We start from the raw sequence: 26,395 nt of genomic DNA on the forward strand, positions 1-26,395 counted from the left end.
ATCTGATGTCATTTGCCAGGCAGAGTCCCTGTGAAATTTTACTTCACCTGAACCTGCACGTGAAGTACTCATTAAGCACCTGTGTTGTGAGTGCTGCAGGAGAAAGACCCCAGAGGCAGTGGTATAGGCACGTCTCTAAAGCAGCTCTCACTCAGCTTGGGGTGTTCAGAGGGGGTCATTCCTGGACAGGGTAGAATGTTACCCAGTCCTGAGATCCTTAGAGATGAAGGATATGTTGTATGTCTTCTTCCATGTAAGACAAAGAGGCATCTTTTACTCTGTCTGTGCTGCTGCCTCACACTTAACTACAACTTTTGGATGGAAAAAAAGGGCCATCGTGGAAGGAGAGCCCTACCATTGAGAGGTTAAAAGTGATAGAATAAAAAAATTACTGTATCTCTGTATTAGTTCAGAAGGAAATCAGAGGCTGCAACCAGGGCCCAAAGCCCACATGCCTTCTGCACACCTTATAACCCCCTTATGCTTATTTTATCTTTCTGAACATCCCAAGAAGGATTAGCCCCACAACCTTGAAGCTGAAGATGCCCACATGCTGGAAAGAAAGGGAGTGTTTGCCATGCTATACTCCACACCATGGCAGCCTGGAGAGATGGAGACCCTGAGGAGTGGCCTGGAGATGGCAGGTCCACCAGAAGGAAAAAAGATGCAGTCAGGACCCACTGGGCTGTGTGACAGCAAGGCCATCTGAGACTATGTGGCAGGGAAACAGAACATACTAGGCACCATCATTTAACACAACCAAAGCAGCATATTAGCTTCTGCCTCTATTTTTTCACCTTTGATTTATTTTGTAACTCTGGTCTTTAGTCCCCCAAAATGAACAGTGTCAACCATGACCTCCCATTTGCCAAAATGAAAGACTCTCTTAAATCCCCTCTTAGTCTCTTTTCAACCTCTGATAAATTGAGCTTTCTTCTTGCAGTCTTCACAAAACCATTGGCTTCCTCCTTTGTTTATTAAAATTCCTTCTCATTAGTTCTTGACTCCTCTTTTTCAGCCACCTCTTAAATTTTAGCATTCCCTAAAGTTCAATACTTGGCCCTCCTTTATTCTCATTCTACACTTTTTTCAAGGAAGTTCTTTCACTCTTGTGGCCTCAGTTATCACATGTGTGCAACAGTTCCCACGTACCTGTCTCCGCTGCCAATCCCACTCCTGAGCTCCAGTTGCATCTAACTATATAGTTGTCCTCTGGATCCCTGGGGAATTGGTTCCCAGAACCCCTACAGATACCAAAATCCATGGATGTTCACTTTTCAGTGACACTTCTGAGAATGAAAGGAACTATTATAATGATGTCAGGACAACAGATATAAAATAGGACTACAAAATGGGATATTTGGTCACTCTACAAATCATAAGCCTCAAATTAATTATTTTAAGAGTGGAATAAAACAATTATAAAATTTAAATCTTCTATTTTCTTGGCTGCCTATTATACTACTTTTCAAATTTTCCGAGTTGAAACACTACACTGCAACTTTGTATTCAGAAGTAGTTGCCCTAATACAAAGTACTGGCTGCCTCCCAAACAACTCTCTTCCCCCAGTCCTTGCCATTGCAAAAGGGAATTTCATTTCAGTGTCCGACCTCTTCCCCATAGTTACCTGAAAGAAATTCCGGATTACAACTAATCATGGGATGATTACAATATGGGCATATGACCCAGATGATGCAGTTACGGCTACAAGGTACATAAAGGGGGAAGCTGCTGGAGATGCTTCTTGGGAGATTTCTTCCTTCTTAAAAAGAGGTATAGGGGAATTTCCATTTCTGGCAATATAACAGACTGTCCCATCTTGAAAATCATGCCAATGGAGAACACCTAAGAAATGCTAACTGAAATATGTAAAAGCATCATCTTTTTAAAATATATGCTGGAGCTATTTGGAAAAGTCCTTGGAGACCAAACATATACATATAAAGCAAGAGTCGAAAAATGGGCGAGTAGTGGTGCTTGTCTTTACCTTGGTAGAACCTGCCAGGCTGCAAGGATCCAGGCTGTGTTTTCCACAAGCCACATGTGGGGACAGGTGGCAGTCCTGGGAGCCCATACACATAGGAGGTCAGGGTGAGAGCCCACATAAATCCAGATTTCCAAAGCCCAAAATTCCCATTACTGGTGTGTCCCCTCAAAACCCCAAGCCAGAAATGTAAGTGGCACCACGTTGGTAATAACTCCAAGCACCTGGCAGAAATAAACCTAAATACTCTCTGGATGAATGTATTCCAAACACAGACACCAAAGAATTCCCAAGGACAATGCAGCAATTAACATGGGCTCACAATCAAACATCCCAAAATATGGGTGAGAACGGACAGAAGTAAAATGGATAATTAGACTAACAAAGATTGCAGATGTAGAATTACCAGCTATAGAATATAAGATAAACACATTTATCATGTTTGAAAATATAAGTAAACTTGAAAGAATATGCAAGGAAAAGAAACTATAAGACCTCACAGATACGAAAAGGCATCAAAAAGAACTTATAAAACTAAAAAATAGGACTGATAAAAAGACATATTCAAATTTAGAAGAATTTAACCAAATATCAAATCAGTAATATGAACACACATTAAAAAGCATTATTTCAACTGGCTTTTGAACACAGAGCACTCAGTATCTACCTCGACTCTAAGAGAAAAAAGAACTGAAATGATTCTTAAATGTCATTCAGTGATTTTTAGTCAAAATGTTGAGTATTATAATTTTGAAACTACTCATAGTGTCACCACAAATAATATGCTCATGTAGTTAGAAACTATGATCTTCATTAATAAAGAGAAAAGGCACAAGTATAAAATCAAAGTTGCTAAGAAAACACATAGTAATGTTAAATCTGAATTTAAAATCTCAGTATGAACTCACATTTTACAAAACTCATGTTTTTGTAAAAACATATTCCCCAGTCTACTCACTGGAAATTTTCAGGCCTCCAAACAATAGCACCCCTATAGTAATAGACAGACTCAGATCTCAGCTCCCAAATATAATTCCCCAACTAAAAGGAACCAAGGGTCCTTTGAAGATTTGGCTGATTCCAATACAGGGCTAAGGAAAATATAAGGTGAGCATGGGGGTATCTTTTAGTTCCAGAAACTAAGGAAACACTCAGAGTCAAATAAAGGCTCGTCAAGAGAACACAGAAGCCAGCCTGACCAAATTTGGGACACTTTTAGCATCCAAAAGGAAAATTACTACATCGAATTGTAAAATAGAAAATTATTTGACACTACTATTGAAGGAGAATATTTCACTGAACTCCTTATTCTATAAAATGAAGTTTAAAGAGGAACGATTACACATTTGCCCTGGCTTTTTACGAGAAACTGTAGTCAGCTCCAGTTTATGATGGAAACGTCTTCTTTACGGAAGAATGCCAGCTATCAAACGCAGGTATAATGATAGATTTGGAAAATCAGCATTTCAAACTCCTACTCAAAAAACTGATTCAGGCAAGTTTCATCAAAAAATGTTAAAACTATTCACTAACACTATTTTCCAGGTTATTGGGGAACAAGATACTCAGATAGCACTGAATTAACATCCCACATGTTGCTTGCTAATTCCAAAGGGATAAATGTACCTTCAGAAGGGAGAGATGGGGCGCCACCACCATATGCAAGTGATTTAACTTAGCGATGCAAACAGAGGGGGCCACCTGACATTATACGCATCCCACAGATGCAACACGAAACACAGGACATTCTATATAAAGTTATTTTTGCAAAAAAATTGTTTTATTAAATCAAGACTCTAGAGGATCTAGATCTAAGTTTCAATTTACAGAAACAGACAGGATAGAAGAACAAATTTAAGAATAACACAATTTAAAAAAATCAAATCCAGTGTGTGGGACATTCTGAAAGACAATAGGTCTGGACTCCTCAAAAAGTCTTAACATTTTAAAACATGGTTGAACTATTCTAGATTTAAGTAGACTAATAGACATGAAACTAAATGATGCATTTGGCTGATTCTGGGTTGACAAAAATAACTTTAAAATATATTTGGAGACAACTAGGAAAATGTGAAGATAGACTAGATATTAGGTATTAGAAAAGTACTATTTTCAAGTGTGATTGTAGTTAGGTAGGAGAATGTTACTTGGGGGCAAAAATTAACAATTGTTGGATCTACACAATGGATCCATTGTGTTTGTTACATAATTCCTTCAAACATTCTAGATATTTAAAATTTCTCATAAGAATTGGGGAAAGTTTAAGTATGCCATATCACCTATGACTTCATAGGTGATATGATAGGTATTGCAGCTAAAAATAATTAACCACTTTAATTTATGAAGGTTTTTCTTTTGGCGGGGGGCACGGAGTGGAGGACAGAGTCTCACTCTGTTGCCCAGGCTGCTGGAGTGCAGTGGTGTGATCATAGCTCACTGCAGCCTTGACCTCCTGGGCTCAAGTGATTCTTCCATCTCAGCCTGAGTAGCTGGCACTACTGGTGCGCACTACCACCCTAGCTAATTTTTTTATTTTCTGTAGAGATGGGGTTTTGCCATCTTGCCCTGGCTGGTCTCAAACTCCTGGACTCAAGTCAAACACCTGTCTTAGCCTCCCAAAGAGCTGGGATTATAGGCATGAGCCACCACACCTGACCCATGAAGCTCTGAGTTAACTTTTAGTTTATAAGAAACAGAAGGGATAAAGGAATATGCTATAATGACATTATGAGAAGCCAGATAGATATTTAGGACCTGAACTCAGCACTAGATCAAATGGACCTGATAGATATCTGCAGAATTTTCCACCCAAAAACAACAGAATATACATTCTTCTCATCACTACATGGCACATACTCTAAAATTGATCACATAATCAGAAAACACTCCTCAGCAAATGCAAAATAACTGAAATCATAACAGTTTCTTGGACGACAGCACTATCAAATTACAAATCAAGGCTAAGAAATTCACTCAAAACCATATAATTACATGGAAATTGAATGACCTGCTCCTGAATGACTTTTGGGCAAATGATGAAATTAAGGCAAAAATGAGCAAGTTCTTTCAAACTAACCAGAATAAAAATACAACATACCAGAGTCTCTGGGACACAGCTAAGGCAACGTTAAGAGGGAAAGTTATAGCACTAAATGACTACAACAAAAAGAAAGATCTCAAGTTAATAATCTAACATCAAAACTAAAAGAACTAAAGAACCGAGAACAAACCAATCCCAAAGCTAGCAGAAGACAATAAATAACCAAAATCAGAGCTGCACTGAAGGGATTAGAGACTTGAAAGATCAGTGAATCCAGGAACTGGTTTTTTAAAAAAAATTAATAAATAGACCACTAGCTAGACTAATAAAGAAAAGAGAGAAGATTCAAATGAACATAATAAGAAACAAGGGGGATATTACCACTGACCCCACAGAAGTACAAACAACCATCAGAGAATATTATGAATATGTCAAACTAGAAAATCTAGAAGAAAGTTATCATTTCCAGGACACGTATACCCTCCCAAGACAGAACCAGGAAAAGAACTGAATTCCTGAACAGACCAATAAGAAGCTCTGAAATTGAGGCAGTAACAAATAGTTTACCAACCAAAAAAAGCCCAGGACCAGATGGCTTCACAGCTGAATTCTACCAGATGTACAAAAAAGAGCTGGTACCATTCCTACTGCAACTATTCGAAAAAATTGAGGAGGAGAGATTCCTACCTAACTCATTCTATGAGGCCAGCATCATCCTGATACCAAAACCTGGCAGAGATACAAAAAAAGAAAACTTTAGGCCAATGTCCTTGCAAACATCAATGCAAAAATCCTCAACAAAACACTGGCAAACCGAATCCACCACTGCACTAAAAGGCTTATCCACCACCATCAAGTAGGCTTTATCCCTGGGACGCAAGATTGACTCAACATATGCAAATCAATAAATGTAATTTATTACAAAAACAGAACTAAAGAAAAAAACCACATGATTATCTCGATAGATGCAGAAAAAGCTTTCAATAAAATACAACATCCATTCATGGTTAAACACTCTCAATAAACTAGGTATTAATGGAAGTAAAACTACCCCTTTTGTAGATGACATGATCCATGTTGAGAAAACGCCATCATCTCAGCCCAAAAGCTTCATAAGCTGATAACTTCAGCAGAGCCGCAGGATACAGAATCAATGTGCAAAAATCACTAGCATACCTATACACCAACAACAGTCAAGCTGAGAGCCAAATCAGCAACAAACTACCATTTACAACTGCCACAAAAATAATAAAACACCTAGCAATGCAGCTAACTAGGGAAGTGAAAGATAGCTACAAGGATAACTACAACCCACTGCTCAAAGAAACCAGAGATGATACAAAACAAATGGGAAAACATTCCATGTTCATGGATGGGAAGAATCAATATTGTGAAAATGGCCATACTGCTCAAAGCAATTTACAGATTCAATGCTATTCTTATTAAACTACCATTGACATTCCTCACAGAGCTAGAAAAAACTATTTTAAAATTCATATGGAACCAAAGAAGAGCCCATATATCCAAGGCAATCCTAAGCAAACAGAACAAAGCTGGAGACATCATGCTACTTGACTTCAAACTACACTAAAGGACTATAGTAACCAAAACAGCATGATACTGATACAAAACCCAACACATAGACAGATGAAACAGAACAGAGAATCCAGAAATAAGGCCACACATATACAACTATATGAACTTCAACAAACCTGGCGAAAACAAGCAATGGAGAAATAATTCCCTATTCAATAAATGGTGCTGGGATAACTGGCTAGCCATATGCAGAAGACTAAAACTGGACCCCTTCCTTATAGCGCATACAAAAATTAACCCAAGATAGATTAAAGACATAAATGTAAAACCCAAAACTATAAAAACCCTGGAAGACAATCTAGGCAATACCATTTGGGACACAGGCATGGGCAAAGACTTCATGACGAAGATGCCAAAAGCAATTGCAACAAAAGCAAAATTGATAAATGGGATCTAATTAAAGAGCTTCTGCACAGCAAAACAAACTATCAACAGAGTAAACAGACAACCTACAAAATGGGAGAAAATTTTTGCAAACTAGGCATCTGACAAAGGTCTAATATCTAGCATCTCAAAGAACTTAAGCAAATTTACAAGAAAAAAATAAACAATTTCATTAATAGGCAAAGGACATAAACAGACTTTTCAAAAGAAGACGTACATGTGGCCAACAATCAGGCGTAAAAAAAAAACCTCAACATCACTGATCATTAAAGAAATGCAAATCAAAACCACGATGAGATCCCATCTCATACCAGTCAGAATGGCTGTTATTGAAAAGTCCAAAAATAACAGATGCTGGCCAGATTGTGGAGAAACAGGAACACTTACACACTGTTGGTAAGAGTGTGAATTAGTTCAACCATTATAGAAGACAGTGTGGCAATTCCTGAAAGACCTAAAGACAGAAATACCATTTGACCCAGCAATCCCATTACTGGGTATATACTGAGAGGAATATAAATAGTGTTATTATAAAGACACACTCATGTGTATGTTCACTGCAACACTATCCACAATAGCAAAAACATGGAATCAATCTAAATGCCCATCAACAATGCCCAGCCTGGATAAAGAAAATGTGGTACATATACACCATGGAATACTATGCAGCCATAAAATAGAACAATATAATGTCCTTTGCAGGGACATGGTTGGAGCTGGAGGCATAGAAGGGAACAACACGCACTGGGGCCTATCACAGGGTGGAGGGTGGGAGGAGGGAGAAGATCAGGAAAAATAACTAATGGGTACTCAGCTTAATAGCGGGGTGATGAAATAATCTGTACAAAAAAAAATAAACCATGGCACAAATTTCCTATGTAATAAACCTGCACACGTACCCCTGAACTTAAAGAGTTAAAAAAAGAACGAAAGAAAGAAAGACCTAAAAACTCTACCAAAAAAACTATTTGAATTGATAAACAAATTCAGTAAAGTTGCACGGTACAGTTAGACAAAAATCAGTATCATTTCTATACACAAACAGTGAACTAAAGAAATCAAGAAGGCAATTCCACTTCCAATAGCTACAAAAAAGTAAAATAACTAGGAGTAAATTTAACTAAGGCAGTGAAAACCTTCACAAGGAAAACTGCAAAACACTGATGAAAGAAATACAAACATTGAAGAGGATACAAACAAATGGAAAAACATCCCATGCTCATGGATTGAAAGAATATTGTTAAAATGACAATACTACTCAAAGCAATTTATAGATTTAATACAATTCCTATCAAAATACCAGTAACATTCTTCACAAAAATAGGAAAAAAAAAAAAAAAAACCCTAAAATTTGTGTGGAACCACAAAAGATCCTGAGTAGCCAAAGCAATTCTGAGCAAAAAGAACAAAGCTGGAGTCAGAACACTGCCAGACCTCAAAATATACTACAAAACTGTAGTAACCAAAACAGCATGGTACTTGCATAGAAACAGGCACATAGATCAATATAAAAGAATAGAGAACCCAGAAATTAATCCACAATCTAAGCCAACTGATTTTTGACAAAGCTCCCAAAAACACTCATTAAGGAAAGGACAGTCTGTTCAACAAATGGTACTGAGAAAGCTGGATACCCAAATGCAGAAGAATTGAACCAGACCCCCACCTCTCACCCTCAAAATGGATCAAAGCCCTACATGTAATACCTGAAGCAATAAAAAGACTAGAAGAAAGCACTGGGAGAATCTGTCAGGACATTGGTCAGGGAAAGATTTTATAAATAAGACTTCTAAAGCACAGGCAACAAAAGCAAAAATAAACAAATGGAATGTATCAAACTAAAAAGCTTTGCAAAGCAAAGGAAACAAAAGAGTGAAATGATAACTTACAGAATAGGAGAAAATATTTGTAAACTACTTATCCAACAGGTGATTAATATCCAGACATCTCAACAGCAAACAAAACAATCTGATTTAAAAATGGGCTAATGATCTGAACAGATATTTTCTCAAAAGAAATGGTCAACAAATACGTGAAAAGTTCGATATAACTAATCATCAGGGAAATGCAAATCAGAACCACAATGAGATATCATCTCACCCCAGAGTTAGGATGACTACTATGAAAATGCCAAAAAATAACAAATGGTGATGAAGATGCAGAGAAAAGCGAATTCTTACACATTGTTGGTGGGAATGCAAACTAGTATAGCCACTATGGGGAACAATATGGAAGTCCTTCAAAAAATTACAAATGAAACTACCATATGATCCAGCAATCCCACTACTGTGAATTTATCCAACAAAAAGAAGATCATTATATTCAAGAGACATCTATACCCCATGTTTACCGTAGCACTATTCACAACAGCCAAGATATGTAATCAACCTAGGTGTCTAACAACAGATAAATGGATAAAGAAAATGTGGTATTTAAAGCTGGGCGCAGTGGCTTGTGCCTGTAATCCCAGCACTTTGGGAGGCAGACAGACCACTTTAGGTCAGGAGTTCGAGACCAGCCTGGCTAACGTGGTGAAACCCCATCTCTACCAAAAATATAAAAATTAACCAGGTGTAGTGGCAGGCACCTTCCAGCTACTCAGGAGGCTGAGGCAAGAGAATCACTTGAAACCAAGAGGCGGAGGTTGCAGTAAGCCGAGGTCACACCACTGCACTCCAGCCTGGGCGACAGAGCGAGACTCTGTCTCAAAAAAAAAAAAGAAACAGAAAATGTGGTATTTTTACACCATGGAATACCATGCCACCATAAAAAAGAATGAAATTTTGTCATTTGAGGCAACAAAGATGGAACTGGGGGACATTCTGTTAAGTGAAATAAGCTAGAAACAAAAAGTTAACACCACATGTTCTCACTCATAGGTGGAAGCTAATAAATGTTCATACAGAAGTGAAAAAACCAAAGAGAAAATACTAGAAGCTGGAAAGGGAGGGATAGGGAGAGATTTGTTAAAAGATACAAAATTACAGTAGGTAGAAGGAATAAGTTCTAGTGTTCTATAGCACTGTAGGATGACTAGAGTTAATTATATATTACACAGTTTCAAATAGCTAGAAGGAAAATACTGAATGTTCCCAACACAAAGAAATGATAAACATTTGTGATGATGGATATGCTAATTACCCTGATCTGATCACCATACATTGTATGTATCAAAACATCACCATGTACCCCATGAGTATGTACAGTTATTATTTGTCAATTTAAAAAAAAATTATTTTGGATGGTTTATATTTTATCAGTCTATGATGCAAATGTCCATAATAACCAAAGATTTTTTTAACTTTAAAAGTTTTAGAAGAAAATGGAGAATTACCTATTTTTATTTATATTTTTGAAAAAATTAGTTTTGAAAGACCCAAAAAAGTAAAAATGATAAATAAAAATGTCTAAATGCAACTGCATTAAAATGAAGCCCGTTCATCAAAAGACAACATAGAAACATTAGAAGTCAAACCACAAACCAAAAGATGTCAATATTTGCAACTACACATATGACTTTTTTCAAATAATATAGAATAAATTTTATGAATCCATAAGAAAAAGACAGAAATCCCATTAGAAAAATGGGTAAAAGTTATCAAGTTATTCATTAGAAATGATATACCAGGCCAGACACAGGGACTCATAGATGTAAGCTCAGGAATTTGGGAGGCTGAGGTGAGTGGATCACTTGAGGTCAGGAGTTCAAGACCAGCCTGGCCAACATGGTGAAACCCTGTCTCTACTAAAAATACAAAAATTAGCTGCGTATGGTGGTGCACGCCTGTAATCTCAGCTACTTAGAAGGCTGAGGCATAAGAATTGCTTCAACTCAGGAGGTGGAAGTTGCAGTGAGTTGAGATCACCCATACTCCAGCCTGGGTGACAGAGTGGGACTGTCTCAAAAATAAATAAGAAATGATATAATAAAGTCCTTTAAGCCTATGAAAAGATGCTCAAATTTATTAGTAACCAAGGAAAGGCAAATTAAAACCATGAGATAAAATTCACAACCACCAGATTTTCAAAATTAAAAGATATGTGAATTAATTTCTGGGTTCTCTATTTTTTTTATATTGATCTACATGCCTGTTTTTATGCCAGTACCATGATGTTTTGGTTACTACAGCTTTGTAGTATATTTTGAGGTGTGGCAGTGTTCTGACTCCAGCTTTGCTTTTTTTGCTCAGAATTGCTTTGGCTATTCCGGTTCTTTTCTGGTTCCACACAAATTTTAGGGTTTTTGTTTTGTTTTGTTTTGTTTTGTTTCTGTGAAGAATGTCACTGATAGGGATTGCATTAAATCTATAAATTGCTTTGAGTAGTATCAAGTGTTGGTGAGAATTTCAAGCAATGGAAACTCTCATACACTGCCAAGAAGAGCATAAATTGGTTTAGCCAATTTAAAAAATAATTTATGCTATAAATCTGAACATATATACTACCCACGATACTTATTTCTAGATATAGATATATTTGAGCAATGTTTGACAAACTCTGGATAGTGACTCATCCAATTCAGGGATTTCCAGCGAATAGTTTAAAATAGAATAATATGGAACAGAAAATATCAGCCAGTATACATTGCAGGTGGTTCAAGGTAAAGTATGGCTTTGTGAGAGTTTACACACACACACAGACATGCATACACTCATGCACACACCTGTAATACAAAATGTATTTCTTACTGTGGGTAATGTGCCAAAGAGTTTGAAAGTTATAGCCCTACAGGGAAAGCCTTACACGTGAGCTCCAAGAGACACAGAAATGGCATTATATGGAACAGCAAAACCCTGTAAAAAAAAAAACTCAAATGTCCTTCTATATGTAGAATGGACAAATAACTTCTTGTATATGGATACACTGGAATACTATATAGCAGTGAAAATAAGTGGTACCTAGTTACATGAGTGTTAACATGAATATTTCTCAAAAACATGTTAAACAAGAAAATCAAGTCATAGAACATACATACCAAGTATGAATCTATTCATATGAAGAGGTGTTAACATATGCAATTTTAAGGTTTTAACTGTGGTAAAAGTACAACGAAAAAGAAGAAAAGGATAAATACAATATTCAGGTTACCTTTTCAGAGAGGGTGACAGAGGCTGACGGGATTAGGAGTACAAACTAAGGGCTTCTAAGATTCTGGTTAGTTTAAGCTGAATGGTAGACATACAAAAGGTGTGTTGGTGACATCAGAGTCACATAATTTACTACCCCTAGTGCTGAACTTAGGTATCATTGTTATATGGAATAACTTTTCCTTATTGTTTAAGCGCCATTTTGAATTGTGTCTTCCATTACTTGTAGTTTAAAAACCCTCACGCTGAAACAGTCCCTTAGTTTGTATCCCGTACAACTGGGATCTGACTTAGTATAAGCTATCATTTAATCATATTCTGTTTGTCTAATTGTATCATTAAAACCTTACAATATTAAGCAACCCCAAACTATAAAAAATTTTGTTTTGAAGAAAGAGACTATCATTAAAACAGCTTAGCATTTTTTCCATTTAAAGGTTTCTTCCTTGGAAACATACTGATTAAGTACGTGTGATAGCAAGAACAATCCAGATTTGTTTAGGAAGATCTATGAAATGTTAAACAGATAAGGAGGGAGTCGGGCTTGTACTCTTGCCCTCAGCAGGAAACAGCTTGATCTGCCTGAGGATCACACAGTTATTGGAGCTACAGGCTGGAGGTCAGCACACAGGCAGAAGTCAGTCACTGCGGGAGTCCTCAAAAGGAGAGAGAAGAAGGAAGTGAAGAGATTTTATTCAGAAAAGGGTGTGGGCTCTGCTGTTTTGGCCAGAGGAATAAAGAAGAGTGGTTTCTCCACAGACAAATCCTATACTGGAGACTAGCCCTGCTGAGGAAATAAGACTTCCATGCCACCTCCCTGGCAGACACACAGGAAAGGGTAGATAAGAAAAGGGGATCTACAGAGGGAAATACACACACACCCTTTATTCTATCCCCCAGACATTTTACAAGGTATACCCTCAATGTGCGGCACTTCCTGATATCCTCCTATTATTCCACAAAGCTAAGTCTCCCTGTTTTACAGATGAGGGTGCTGGAGCTCAGAGGTTAAGTAAACTGCCAAGATTACCCATCAGTCATTGGTGAAACTGAAACTCAAACCTACAACTGTGTGATCCTCAAACTCATTCTTTTTTGAGACAGAGTCATGCTTTGTCACCCAGGCTGGAGTGTGGTGGCATGATCTTGGCTTACTGCAAACTCCGCCTCCCAGATTCAAGTGATTCTCCTGCCTCAGTTTCTCGAGTAGTTAGGATTACAGGTGTCTCTCACTACACCTGGCTAATTTTTGTAGTTTTAGTAGAGACATGATTTCACCATCTTGGCCAGGCTGGTCTCAAACTCCTGACTTCAAGTGATCTGCCCGCTTCAGCCTCCCAAAGTGCTTGGATTACAGGCATAAGCCACCACAACCAGCCTCATATTCTTTTATACCCTATGCACGAAGGACAAGGAAGACTGTGGAACAACTCAATCTTGGAGCATTCCCTCTTAGAATGAACTCAAAGCTGCCCCCAGCAACTCCTGCTTTCTACTGATAAACGCAATGCTGGCCATCTGTGAAGATGTGGACCCAGCTAAGCTCAGTAGGATCCCATTACAGAGGAGAATGCCACCATTCTTGGTTCCCAGATTATCAGCACAGCCCTCAATTTCGTCAATCACGTCAACCACATCAACCACTTCTCACGTGCATAATCTTGGCCACAAGAGGAGTAGGTTAAAAAATAATAATAAAGAGGGTTTGCTCTAGGCAGCTGCACCCCTCCTCACCCCCACTCCAGCTCCACTCTGATGCTAACTGACTATTGGGGCTCATCCCACTGTTAGTGATTCCCACAATTACCTAACGTCCAACCAGAGACAGCCTCCAGGAGGGGGATGCTGTTGTAGATGGCGTGCACGTACATCAGGTGAGCCATCAGCTCGGCCAGCCACCACCAGCAAAGAAGGCGGCCCAGCCCCAGGGCCAGGACACACAGGTTGGCCTTCAGGGATTCATGCTCCTGCTGCTGCATCTAAAGTGGAAACAAAGAGGTCATTAGATGGTGATTGATTTCTAAAACAGTCCCCTCGATAAGATTTTTCATAAACTTCCCACAAACATTATTGCTATGCTGGCTGACAGAGGGTTGGTTTGGCTTGTCTTGGGAACACTCAACATTCTTGAGTGGAAGAATCATATCTGAGCTTGAACACTGTCTCAAAATCAGAATGGGGGATGGGGGTCAACAAGCTAGCCTAGTGCCAAGAACCAAAGCCACGTTCTGCACTGATCCCTCCACTCCAGCATCAGCCCTGGGAAAACCCAAGTGGAAGGGCAGCACACAGTGTATTTCCCCCACTGGGAATTTGGAGTTTCTTTAGGCTACAGCGCCACCCTGCCTGAATTCTTCCATCACCTACTCATGTTTGAAGCTGGTAAAAGCAGGGACCAGTCAAAAAGAGACACAGGACTGGTAGAAGAGACAGAGAAAAAGACAGGGGCTGAGAGCAAGGGAAAAGGATGTGTGGCAGTGTCATTTCACCCTAAGTTGTTTTCTAAACATGGCAGACAATATGTGGAACAAGTCTCTTGCCTAGTAGGCAGCAGAGCATAATAGTTAAGAATACAGACTTTAGAAAACATAAAATAAGGTGGGTCACGGTGGCTCACACCTGTAATCCCAGGATTTTGGGAGGCCCGGGTGGGCAGATCACCTGAGGTCAGGAGTTCGAGACCAGCCTGGCCAATATGGTGAAACCCTATCTCTACTAAAAATACAAAAATTAGTCAGGTGTGGTGTGGCACATGCCTGTAATCCCAGCTACTCAGGAGGCTGAGGCAGGAGAATTGCTTAAACCCGGGAGACAGAGGTTGCAGTGAGCTAAGATCACACCACTGCACTCTAGCCTGGGTGACAGAGCGAGACTCCGTCTAAAAAACAAAACAAAGAAAAAGTAAAATAAATCACTTTGGGTAGTTTTGTCATCAGAACAATATTGAGTCTTTCACTCCATAAACTTGGGCTGTTTTTCCATTTATTAGGTCTTCTTTAAATTTCTTTCAGCAATGTGTGTAGTGTCCAGTGCACAAGTCTTATACCTCTTTGATTAAAGTTGTTCCTAAATATTTTGTTCTTTTTGATGTTATTGGAAAAGGAATTTTCTTCTTTAAAAAATGGACTTTAGAGTCAGAGGATCAAGATCAAATTCTACCACAAACTACGCAGCCGTGTGATCCCGAGCAAGTGACTTAACCTTTCAGAGTCTGGGTTTCCTCAAACATAAAGTAAAAAAACATTGTTATGACGATTAAATATGATGAAGTATGTGAAGTACGAAGTACAGTGACCGGCATACAAGAAGCCCTGGATATCTTGTATTATAGGTAGTATCTATCATTAACCACTTCCATGTGTGTCTTCCCATCTTTCCCACGTGATGTCCCAGACAACCAGCTACAGGGCAGCATTAGGAGACAGCTCAGAGCCAAACACCAAAGGCAAGAGAGGGATGTTTTGATTATTCACAGATACAGATAGAAGCTACTGAGGGCATACTCAATACATGTGGACAACACAGACGAAAAATGCTAAAGCCTGGTTCTGTGGTCTCACCTCACTGCCTGTTGTTTAGAGATGCACAATAACTTAAAACACATAGACTCTAGAATTCATAAACATGCTGGAAAATGTGAAGTGAATTCAATTTCATTCAGCCTTATACCACTAAACAAATATAAATACAGAAAAACTAGAGAGAGCAGTAAGTTTTCTGGATCTCACAATGACAGGATTTTATTAGACTGAAAGCTCCCTTGAAATGCAGAGGACAGACTAATGCTAAATGTGGAAGCTGCATCTGCACACATTAGCCGGTGGAGGAAAAGAGCTTGCTTTAGCATTTGACTGTCAGGGCTCATGACACAAAGGCCCATTCCATGAGGTAGCTCCTTAGCTTCTCTCTCCTCTACCGTCAGGGTGCAGTGGGTCCCACTGCAGCCAGGAGAGTGGCAGGCACTGCCCCTAGCGGGGAAGAGAGAGCTACACAGCAGGGGATTTATTTTTATTCCATTTTCTAACACTTCCAGTGTTAGAAACTTCCAGTCTCTCAAACTGTCCTCCCGCAACAAGAAGCCAGGCTAAGAAATTTTGGTCGGCTCATTGGCATTACAATCTTCTGCACAAACAGCTTTCTCCCTTTTGCCATCTGCTTGGTTAACTATGCCCAGGAAAGCTTGTTGGCTTAACTTTTAAAATGTAAATTAGGCTGGGTATGGTGGTGGCTCACATCTATAATCCCAGTACTTTGGGAGGCGGAGGCAGGCGGATCACCTGAGGTCAGGAGTTCGAGACCAGCCTGGCTGACATGGTGAAACTCCGTCTCTATTAAAAATACAAAAATTAGCTGAATGTGGTGGCACACACCTGTAATCCCAGCTATCCAAGAGGCTGAGGCAGGAGAAACGTTTTAACTCCGGAGGCAGAGATTGCAATGAGCCTAGACTATATACCACTGCACTCTACCCTGGGTGTCAGAGAGAGACTCTGTCTCAAAAAAAAAAAAAAAAGGAAAAAATTGGCAAAACTAACAGGAATTTCTCTTTTGTCTCAAAAAAAAAAAAAAAGGAAAAAATTGGCAAAACTAACAGAAATTTCCCTTTTGCCTTTTGTTTACCTCAGTTCACTTCAGGAAGATATTTTATGCAGCCATACCAATCTGCATTGTTAAGAAACAACAGTAACTGCTTTGGAGAATTCATCTGGTTAGTATTGACAGGAAGCAGAACTTGAGTTCTCCAAGAAGGAAGACTGGGTATCCTTGGGTATTTGCAGACTTGTATTGATCAGACCTAACTGCAATTAAAGATGCACTAGTGACCCCAGGCAGACCCCTTTCTGGGCATAAACTGAGGATGGTTTTCACTTGAATCCTTACCCCAAGCATGCATGCTCTGAGAGACCCTACAAAGTCTATGGCAGCAGATCTGTTACAAGCCAGTTAATCACTAAATCCTGAGTGTGGAAACATCTACCTGCCAGATCATTCACGTTTGTGTTAATAAACAAGAAGTTAAAAGGAAATAACCCAAATGTCCAACACTAGGGTGTTGGTTAAGTGCATGTGTGTACCTCAATATTATATCATCATGAAAACTATTTTTATTCAATGTGCATAAAATAATCCAAGGCAGGAAAGATATACACCAAATGTCAACAGTGGTAATCTTTGGATGATGAGAGTTTAGTTATTTTTTGACAATTAAAATTTTTTTTTTAAGACACAGTTTCACTCTGTCACCCAGGCTGGAGTGCAGTGGCACAATCTCAGCTCACCCCAACCTCTGCCTCCCAGGTTCAGGCAATTCTTGTGCCTTAGCCTCCCAAGTAGCTGGGATTACAGGCACGTACCATCACCACACCTGTCTATTTTTTGTATTTGCAGTAGAGACAGGGTTTCTCCACATTGGCCAGGCTGGTCTCAAACTCCTGACCTCTAGTGATCCACCCACCTTGGCCTCCCACAGTGCTGGAATTACAGGTGTGAGCTACCGCACCCAGCCAAATTGGTTCCTTTTTAAATCAGAGAAAAAGTAACGTGACCTTACAATATTGTGAATATTTGGACCCTCTCTGTTAGTGAGGCAAATGTACTCAAGACCCCTCTATTTCTTCATCCTGCTTCTCCAAATGCCTGGCATCGGAACTTCTGCCAGGAAGCCCAGCATCCTCTATGAGTGAGTATTCTTCTCCATGTTTTATGCTAGACTAATTTTTATTTCTCCTCTCCTTCTCCCTTCACTCTTAGGTTTTTTTGTTTTGGTTTGGTTTGGTTTTTTTTGTAGCTATGTACGGAGTTCTTCTTTGTTAATTCTCAACCCTTTTCCAGCTCTCCAAAGCAAATTCATTTTGACCTAATAACCACTAGCAAAAGAAGAAATGATTACAAATACACTGCTATGGTCTGCATGCTTGTGCCCCCCTAAAATTCATATGTTGAAATCCTAACCCCCAAGGAGATGGTATTAGGATGTGGGGCCTTTGAGAAGTGATTAGCTCATGAGAGTAAAGCTTTCATGATTAGGATTAGTGCTCTCATCAAGGAAACCTCAGAGAGTTAGCTAGTTCCTTCTACCATGTGAAGACAGTGAGAAGGTGTCAATCTATGAACAAGGAAGCAGGCCCTCACCAGACACAGAATCTGCCAGCTCATTGATCATGGAATTCCCAGCCTCTAGAACTGTAAGCAATACATTTATGTTGTTTATAAGCCAACCAGTTTATAGTATTTTGTTACAGCAGCCCAAATGGACTACGGCTGAAAATCAGTACCAAGAGTGGGAGTGCTGCTGTAACAAATACCCAAAAATATGCAATTAGTTTGGAAGGGGTAATGGATAGAGGCTGGAAGAGTTTGGAGGTGCATGCTTTAAGAAGTCTGCATTGCTGTAAATGGATCTTCAATGGAAATTTTGGCAAGGGCTCAGAAGGAAAGGAGAAGAGCTGTAGAGAAAGCCTCAATATTCTTAGAGAAGAGCTAAGCAGTAGTGAACAGAATGTTGGTAGAAATATGCACAGTAAAGGCCATCTGATGATTTCTTAGACAAGAGAAATATGGTATTGAAAACTGAATGAAAAGCAATCCTGTTATGAGCCAGCAAAGAAGTTGGCTGAATTGTGTTCATATCCTAGTGTTTTGTGGAAGGCAGAATTTGTGAGTAATGAAATTGGATATTTAGCTAAAGCCATTTCTAAGCAAAGTGTTGAAGGTGCAGCTTGGCTCCTCTTGACTGTTTATAGTAAAACAGTAGAGGAGAAAAGTGATTTAAAGACAAAATTGTTAATCGAAAGGGAAGCAGAACTTAAAGATCTGGAAAACTCTCAGCTTTTCCATACTATAAAGAATGAGAAAGCCTCTTCAGGAGAGAACATTGAGAATGTGGTCAAACAACCACCTGATAAGGTTAGTCAGCTGTTTAAACAGAAGCCAGGACCTCCTGTCCAAGACAATGGAAGAGTGATTCCAAAGGGAATTCAGTCATGAAAACTATTTTTGTTCAATGTGCATAAAATAATGAAAGGCTGGAAAGATCTACACCAAATGTCAACAATGGTAATCTTTGGATGGTGAGATTTTAGTTATGTTTTACAATTAAAATTGGTTCTTTTCAGTCAGAGAAAAAGTAATGTAACATTATAACATTGTGAATATTTTGACCTTCTGTGTTGCCACCATCATCACAGGCCAGAGTGCAAAGGCCTGGGGGACAGAGCAATTGCAGATGCAAAGGAGGGGATGTCACTGCCCAGTCCTGCCTCACACTGTGGGCTGTTCCCCACTCCCCATCACCACACTCCTTGGCTGCCCCAAGGGTGGCTTCTGTGGGCCCCAGTGCAGTATAGTTGGCACTGCAACCAGCGAAGCTGTAAGGGGGTGTGGCTGCCTCCACCTAGATTTCTAACAATGCCTAGAGAGCAATGGGGCCCAGATAAATAACTGCACACAGGCAGGGTCCAGCAGAGCCATGCAGGTGGCACTGCTCTCATGACCCCAGACCAGTAGAGCCACCAGCTCAAGATTCTGGCCTGGACGATCGGCAGGAGGCGCAAAGTCCCCATGAAGGCAGAGCCACAACCCCCCTCCCTGCCACCATGTGTCCAGAAGGCACCCCAGTGTGTCTGGAAGGTGAAACCTCCACCCTAGTGGGCCTGGAGGGCAGAGTAATGAGCCAAAAATGATGATTCCTGAGCCTTAAGGTTTTGGACTTCCTCGGGAGCTTTTACTCCTTTCTTCTTTCTGATTTCTACCTTTTGGAATTGGAGTGTCCATCCTATGCCTGTCTCACCATTGCATTTGGGTGCACAGAGCTTGATTTCGCAAGCCCACAGCTGAAGGGGAATTTGCGTAAGGATGAATCATACCTTGAGTATTACACACATCTGACTTAGATGATATTTAAAGGAGACTTTGGATTTCAGACACTTGAGCTGGTGCTGGAACAAGTTAATATTATTGGGGCTATTAGGATGGAATGAGTATATTTTGCATGTAAGGAGGACATTAATTTTCAGGGGGCAGGAGCAGAATATTATAAGTTAAATGTTTACATCCCTCCAAAAATTCCTATGTTGAAATCTTAACACCCAAGGTAATGGTACTAGGAGATGGGGTCTTTAGGAAGTAATTAGGTCATGACAGCATTCTTCATGGTTGGGAATAGTGCCCTTACAAAAGAGATGCTGAAGAGTTAGACCCCTTCTACCACAAAAGCACACAGTGACAGACACCAGCCTATGAACCAGGAAGCAGGCCCTTACCAGACATCAAATCTGCCAGTGTCCAGCCTCTAGAACTGTGAGAAATAAATGTTTGATGCTTAGAAGCCATCCAGTTTATGATATTTTGTTATAGCAGTCTGAATGGACTAAGACACATACCATATATTAGTCTGTAGAGGCTAGAGGAGTTCACACCAAGGTTAAGACATGTAGAGGCAGCAAAATCACTCTAGATCAACGGACAGGTCTTTCCTGGCACCCAGACTCTTTTCTTTATGACACAGGCTGTCACTCTATTGCCCAAGCTGGAATACAATGATGTGACCCTACCTCATGGTAGCCTTGATCTCCTGGGCTCAAGTCATCCTCCTGCCTCAGCCTCCCCAGTAGCTGGGACTACAGGCATGGACCACCATGCCTGGCTGATTTTTTTATTTTTTTGTAGAGCTGAGTTTCACCATGTTGCCCAGGCTGGTCTCAAATTCCTGGCCTCAAGTGATCCTCCTACCTCAGCCTCCCAAAGCACTGGGATTACAGTTATAAATCACTGTGCCCAACCTGCCCAAACTCTTGGAGAGAAGCAAGTCTTCTAGCTGAACGCGATAATGGCGTCAAAAGCAGTGTTGACAGCAGATAATCTTCACACAGCCATATTTCTACAGTTTCTAAATAAGCAACTGTGCATATGGCCCACAGGCTGTTCAGCATAACCTACCCCAAGCTCAGGTCCCCTGAAGGCCAGGACTGCACCTCGGGCTTCCAAGCAGTGTTGGGTATGGAGCCCCATCCCAGGGAGTGGAGAGACAGCAGCTGGACTGGAAGGGAGCCAACAGGTCAGAACCAACAGCCCCCATGACAATCAAGAAAATACCACTAACACCCAATCACGTCTCAGTTCCAGGCAATCACGTTTCAAGATCAATTCAAAGGCTTCCTTTCCCTCCTCAAACTACGTAGTTTCTAAAATGACACAAATATCTTAATTAAGAAAAATCATGAGGTACATTTTGTTAGGTGTTGGCTTCCTAATAATGACGTCCCTAGTTTCCACAAGCTAAAACTTCCCTACCAGGTTTAATAAGGCATAATTACATGTCACTACAGGACCAAAAGGGCTAGACTTTTCTCTGCAACACTCACTTTCTGGTGCTAACTGCCTCCTTGCTCTGAGCAACAGAAATGTTTATTAATTGCACAAATAAGCCAGGCATGGTGGCTCATGCCTGTAATCGCAGCACTTTGGGAGGCCAAGGCAGGCGGATCACTTGAGGTCAGGAGTTCAAGACCAGCCTGGCCAAAATGGTCAAACCCTGTCTCTACTAAAAATACAAAAATTAGCCATGTGTGGTGGCATGTGCCTGCAATCCCAGCTACTCAGGAGGCTGAGGCAGGAGAATCGCTTGAACCTGGGAGGTGGAGGTTGCAGTGAGCCGAGATTGAGTCACTATACTCTAGCCTGGGTGACACAGTGAGATTGCATGTTTAAAAAAAAAAAAAAAAATTGTACAAAGAAACATAGCAAAAGAAAAACAATCCAACTTTCATTCTATTTGCTTTCACCTGAAAAAAATTAAAAAAGGTTTTTCATCATTCTTTAGAGTCATATCATTATTACAGTCCATTTACATGTGCAATCTAATTGACTTTTGTTTAAAAAATCCAGCTGGGCATGGTGGCTCATGCCTGTAATCCCAGCACTTTGGGAGGCCAAGGAGGGCGAATCACAAGGTCAGAAGATCGAGACCATCCTGGCTAACACAGTGAAACCTCGTCTTTACTAAAAAATACAAAAAAATTAGCTGGGCCTGGTGGCAGGCACCTGTAGTCCCAGCTACTCGGGAGGCTGAGGCAGGAGAATGGCATGAACCCAGGAGTTGGAGGTTGCAGTGAGCTGAGGTTGTGGCACTGCACTCCATCCTGGTCCACACAGCGAGACTCCGTCTCAAAAAAAAAAAAAAAAAAAAAAGTCCAAAATTTGTCCCTTTTCAACCCAGCAGGAAGAACAGACAGTCCATATACAGCCCATCTAATGTGCAGGGCGACTCTCTTGCCTGCATGCAAAGTATTTCATTTGAGACATTTCAAACCTAGGGGACTGCCAACCTTAAGACCACTGGAAACTGCTACCATGGAAATTGTGAAGTTCAAGCATCACTAAAAAATACACATTAACTCATCTGCAAGGTGCATTTCAAAATGCATTATATTTTAAAACCTCATTTCATGCAAATTGCATAAAAAGGAATAGGGACGCCTTTCTCCCTCTTCCAAATATATTCTGATGATTAAAGATGACAGTTCTCAAAGCTGAAAGGTTCTTTTTCTTCACACACGAATAACACATATGTTGGTGAGCACAAAACAAAAGCCCTCCTCAGAGCCAGATATTCAGCTGGACCACCTGGGCCACTAACTTATTGGCTTCTCTTTGCTTGGGTATAGGAGGCCTTGTGGCAGTTGTTTTATTCCTTTATACTGGCCACAGACCATACCCCTACTCCTAACAAATCATTCCCTAATCAGACCCACATTACTCCCGACCCCCTAGCCATCCAGACCAAGGCCAGTGATGTCCAGTGAGCTCTCCTGGAACAGCAAGTGGGGCCCGCAGGTGTTGCTGCCACCAACACTGGTACTTGGTCCAGCCAGCTTGAGCCTCCAGACCTGCATGTCCACCAGCTGACACTCCATCCCCCTCTAACTCCTCTCACACACCAAGTCAGCGCAACAAGGTTCATGTTTTGATTCCCTTCACCCTATCTGCATTGTAATAGCCTCTCTTTGTCTCTATTTCCCTGTCCATAAAGTGGTCATGACAGTATCTCTCTCATAGGTTGTGAGGATTAAACAAGCTAGAATGGCCATGCACAATGGTATGTGCCTGTAACCCCAGCACTTTGGGAGGCCGAAGCAAGAGGATCACTTGAGGCCAGGAGTTTGAGACCAGCCTGGGCAACATAGCAAGATCTCATCTCTAGAAAAGTATTTTTTAAAAATTAGCCAAATGTGGTGATGCATACCTATAGTCCCAGCTACTCAGGAGGCTGAGGTGGGAGGATCACTTGAGCTCGGGAGGCCAAAGCTACAGTGAGCTATGATTGCACCATTGCACTCCAACGTGGGTGTCAGAGTGAGACCATCTCAAAAATTTGAAGTTAGAATTGTATAAAGCCTGGCTCAGACTAAATGATCAGCTAGTATATTTTATTACAATTAGCATGATTCCAAGTGCCAAATACATGATTCCAGGAGCCCATGCCAAATACTAAACAAAGCTTCTGGGACATTGACTGCCTTGCACAGCTCTTGCCAGTCCCAGCAACTCTGGGACTGCCCGCATCCCTGTTCCCGCAGCAACTGCCTGAGTCTCTCTTCAAATAGATGGAACCAGCACACTGGCCTCTTCTGAGCCCAAGCATGGCCATGGCCCAGTGTCCCCTGCTGCTGTGCCTGCCTATCAGACTGGATACCCAGGGTCTCACTTCTGACCTAAACTACCCTACCGCATGCTTTCTGGCCAATAATCACAATAATAAAAGTAAGAGACCGAGCATGGTGGCTCACATCTGTAACCCCAGCGCTTTAGGAGGCCGAGACAGGCGGATCACCTGAAGTCGGGAGTTTGAGACCAGCCTGGCCAACATGATGAAACCGTCTCTACTAAAAATACAAAAATGAGCTGGGTGTGTTGGTGCACACTTATAATTCCAGCTACTTGGGAGGCTGAGGCACGAGAATCACTTGATACTAGGAGCTGGAGGTTGCGGAAAGCTGAAGTTGTGCCACTGCACTCCAGCCTGGGTAACGGAGCCAGACTCTGTCTCAAATAATAATAATAATAATAAGAGTAAGAATTAACACTTTATAGTATTAACCTGTCAAACCACATTACCTATACACAATTATTTAATTCTCACAGCAATCCTGAGGGAGGCACTATTATTCTTCCCATTTCACTGATGAGAAGACTGAGGCATAAATAAGGTAAATAACTCAGCAAGCACTCTCAAGCCAAAGCAGAGCAGGGTTTCGAACCCTGGAGGGTGGGCTCCAGGACCTTTGCTCTTAACCTCCATGCCAAATTCCCTATTTGACCACTGGCTTCTCTAAGATGGGAGAGCACAGTGCCCGGCAAGGAAGAGTCCCTGGCCTACCACACTAAGGCTGCTCTTCTCCCCAGTGCCTACACCACACCAGTCAACCTCTTCAAGACGTACCGGCCCCAGGCTCCAGGCTAAGCAAGTAAACACCATGTCCTTCCCTTCCCTAAGTCCCTCAGGATCCCCGCCTCACCACTGACTTGGTATCCGAGTGCCACAGCAACATGAGAGAAAAACAAATCGGGCCCATGTTCCTAAAACTCTAAATGCCACCAGAAATAGCCTTCAAGTTAAGGCGCTGAGGCAGATTTTTACCTGTTTGTGACTAATTATGCAAATTTCACACGCTTTACATTGCAGAAGACACCTCTTCTATACCTCCCTCATTTTGTGTATGTAAATTGGGTGGAAGATACATTCTCCAGGGGTATGCCTAAAACTAACATTGTCATTTGATCTTTAGGCGTTTGCAGATACTGGGTGAAGATTTCCCGCTGGGGTTGGTTTACACGATGGGGCACTGCTGCCCCCTGGTGGTGCAGCGTCATTCTCTTGCTCTACGTTATTTTTAAGCATTGACCCGCCAGTCTAAGAACCATGCATTTCAATATTTCCAATCCTTATAGTTAAAGGCATTTCATGCATGCATTCATCCAAGCATTCATTCAGAGCAAATCTAACTTACAAGTTCTTCCAACTAGCTTTCTTTCCCCACCTCCCAGCCTTTTCCTTCTTGGCTTCTCTGAAAGAACCCTTTCACTACAAGATAAACTTTTTGGTTTAACCCCCTCCCCCTTTAGAGCCCCCTTCCCCACAGAAGGGAAGTTTCCCACAGCCACTTTCAGCAAGTGCGGAAACCTCCTGGCTTTTTAAATTTGCCCTATATCTTACTGAACATTTATCCTTTTCTAGAATGACTGTTCTATGAATACTCCCCCAAACATAGAGGTTTTAATTTGCCCTTTCAAGTTCCCTGCTGTCAGCAATTGCTATTGTTTTGGAACGGGTTAAAAAAAAGAGAGCGAGAGAGAGGGACGAAAAGACATGGATGAAACCCAGAGTGTCTATACCTGGCCCCTATAGGAAGCATGCCCCTTCACTTCCCCAGACTGAGACTCAAGAGAATGAGAGCCCTTGGCTAAGGATTTAGGTGGGAAATAATCTTAAAGCATGCCTCTGTGTGACACAGGACCCTACTAGAGGCCTCTAATATTCTTACTAGACCCTAAAAGGCACAATTTGAAAAGGGGGGCCGGGTGTGGTGGCTCAAGCCTGTAATCCTAGCACTTTGGGAGGCTGAGGACAGACTGCCTGACCTTAGGAGTTAGAGACAAGCCTGGGAAACATAGCAAAACCCGGTCTCTACTAAAAATACAAAAAATTAGCTGGACTTGCTGGCGCATGCCTGTAATCCAGCTACTCAAGAGGGTGAGACACGGGAATCACTTGAATCCAGGAGGCAGAGGTTGGAGTAAGCTGAGATTGCACCACTGCACTCCAGCCTGGGTGACAGAGTAAGACTCTGTCTCAAAAAAAGAAGAAAAAGATGAGAAATAACAGGAACAAACATTTTGCATAATAGTAAAGTGCAGAGCATACAGGGCAAAGCTTATATATAAAAGGAAGTTGGGAAAACAATCTGTTTCCTCCTAATGGATTTAGTTTATGTTTCTCTGAAAATTACCAGCCATCCTCAGGAGAGGGGTGTCTGTGTGTGGATGTTTGGTCCAAAAGTTATTGGCTGGCAAACTGGGAATAATTCAAATATTCACAAAGGTAAGGAGATTGTAAAAGAGAGGAACCCACCCTATGCTGTGCCCACCCTACCTTTATTCCCACCCTCTTCCTGAAGGGCCTGTTAAACCACCTTCCTGGGTTCTAACCCTAGAGGTTCTGATTCAGGAGGTTGGAGAGGACCTGAGAATTTGTATTTCTAACAAGTTCTCTGGTGATACTGATGCTGCTGGTCCAGGAACTACAC

At 41.0% G+C, this 26,395-nt stretch overlaps 1 protein-coding gene across 3 annotated transcripts in view; it reads right to left on the bottom strand.

Annotated features, from left to right (window-relative positions):
* Nucleotides 1–26,395, bottom strand: part of HHAT (hedgehog acyltransferase) — a 377,292-nt gene that overhangs the window by 268,884 nt on the left and 82,013 nt on the right. For all 3 annotated transcript variants that reach the window (XR_004058941.1, XM_030936771.1, XM_030936770.1), the window contains one exon: nt 13,900–14,071. Coding sequence is in view for 2 of the 3 variants with exons in the window: in XM_030936771.1 (XP_030792631.1) it covers nt 13,900–14,071 (172 nt within the window). In the remaining variant the exon portion in view is untranslated. The remainder of the gene's footprint in view (nt 1–13,899; nt 14,072–26,395) is intronic.

Source organism: Rhinopithecus roxellana, chromosome 8 (assembly GCF_007565055.1).
Source record: "Rhinopithecus roxellana isolate Shanxi Qingling chromosome 8, ASM756505v1, whole genome shotgun sequence".
Lineage (NCBI taxonomy): Eukaryota > Metazoa > Chordata > Mammalia > Primates > Cercopithecidae > Rhinopithecus > Rhinopithecus roxellana.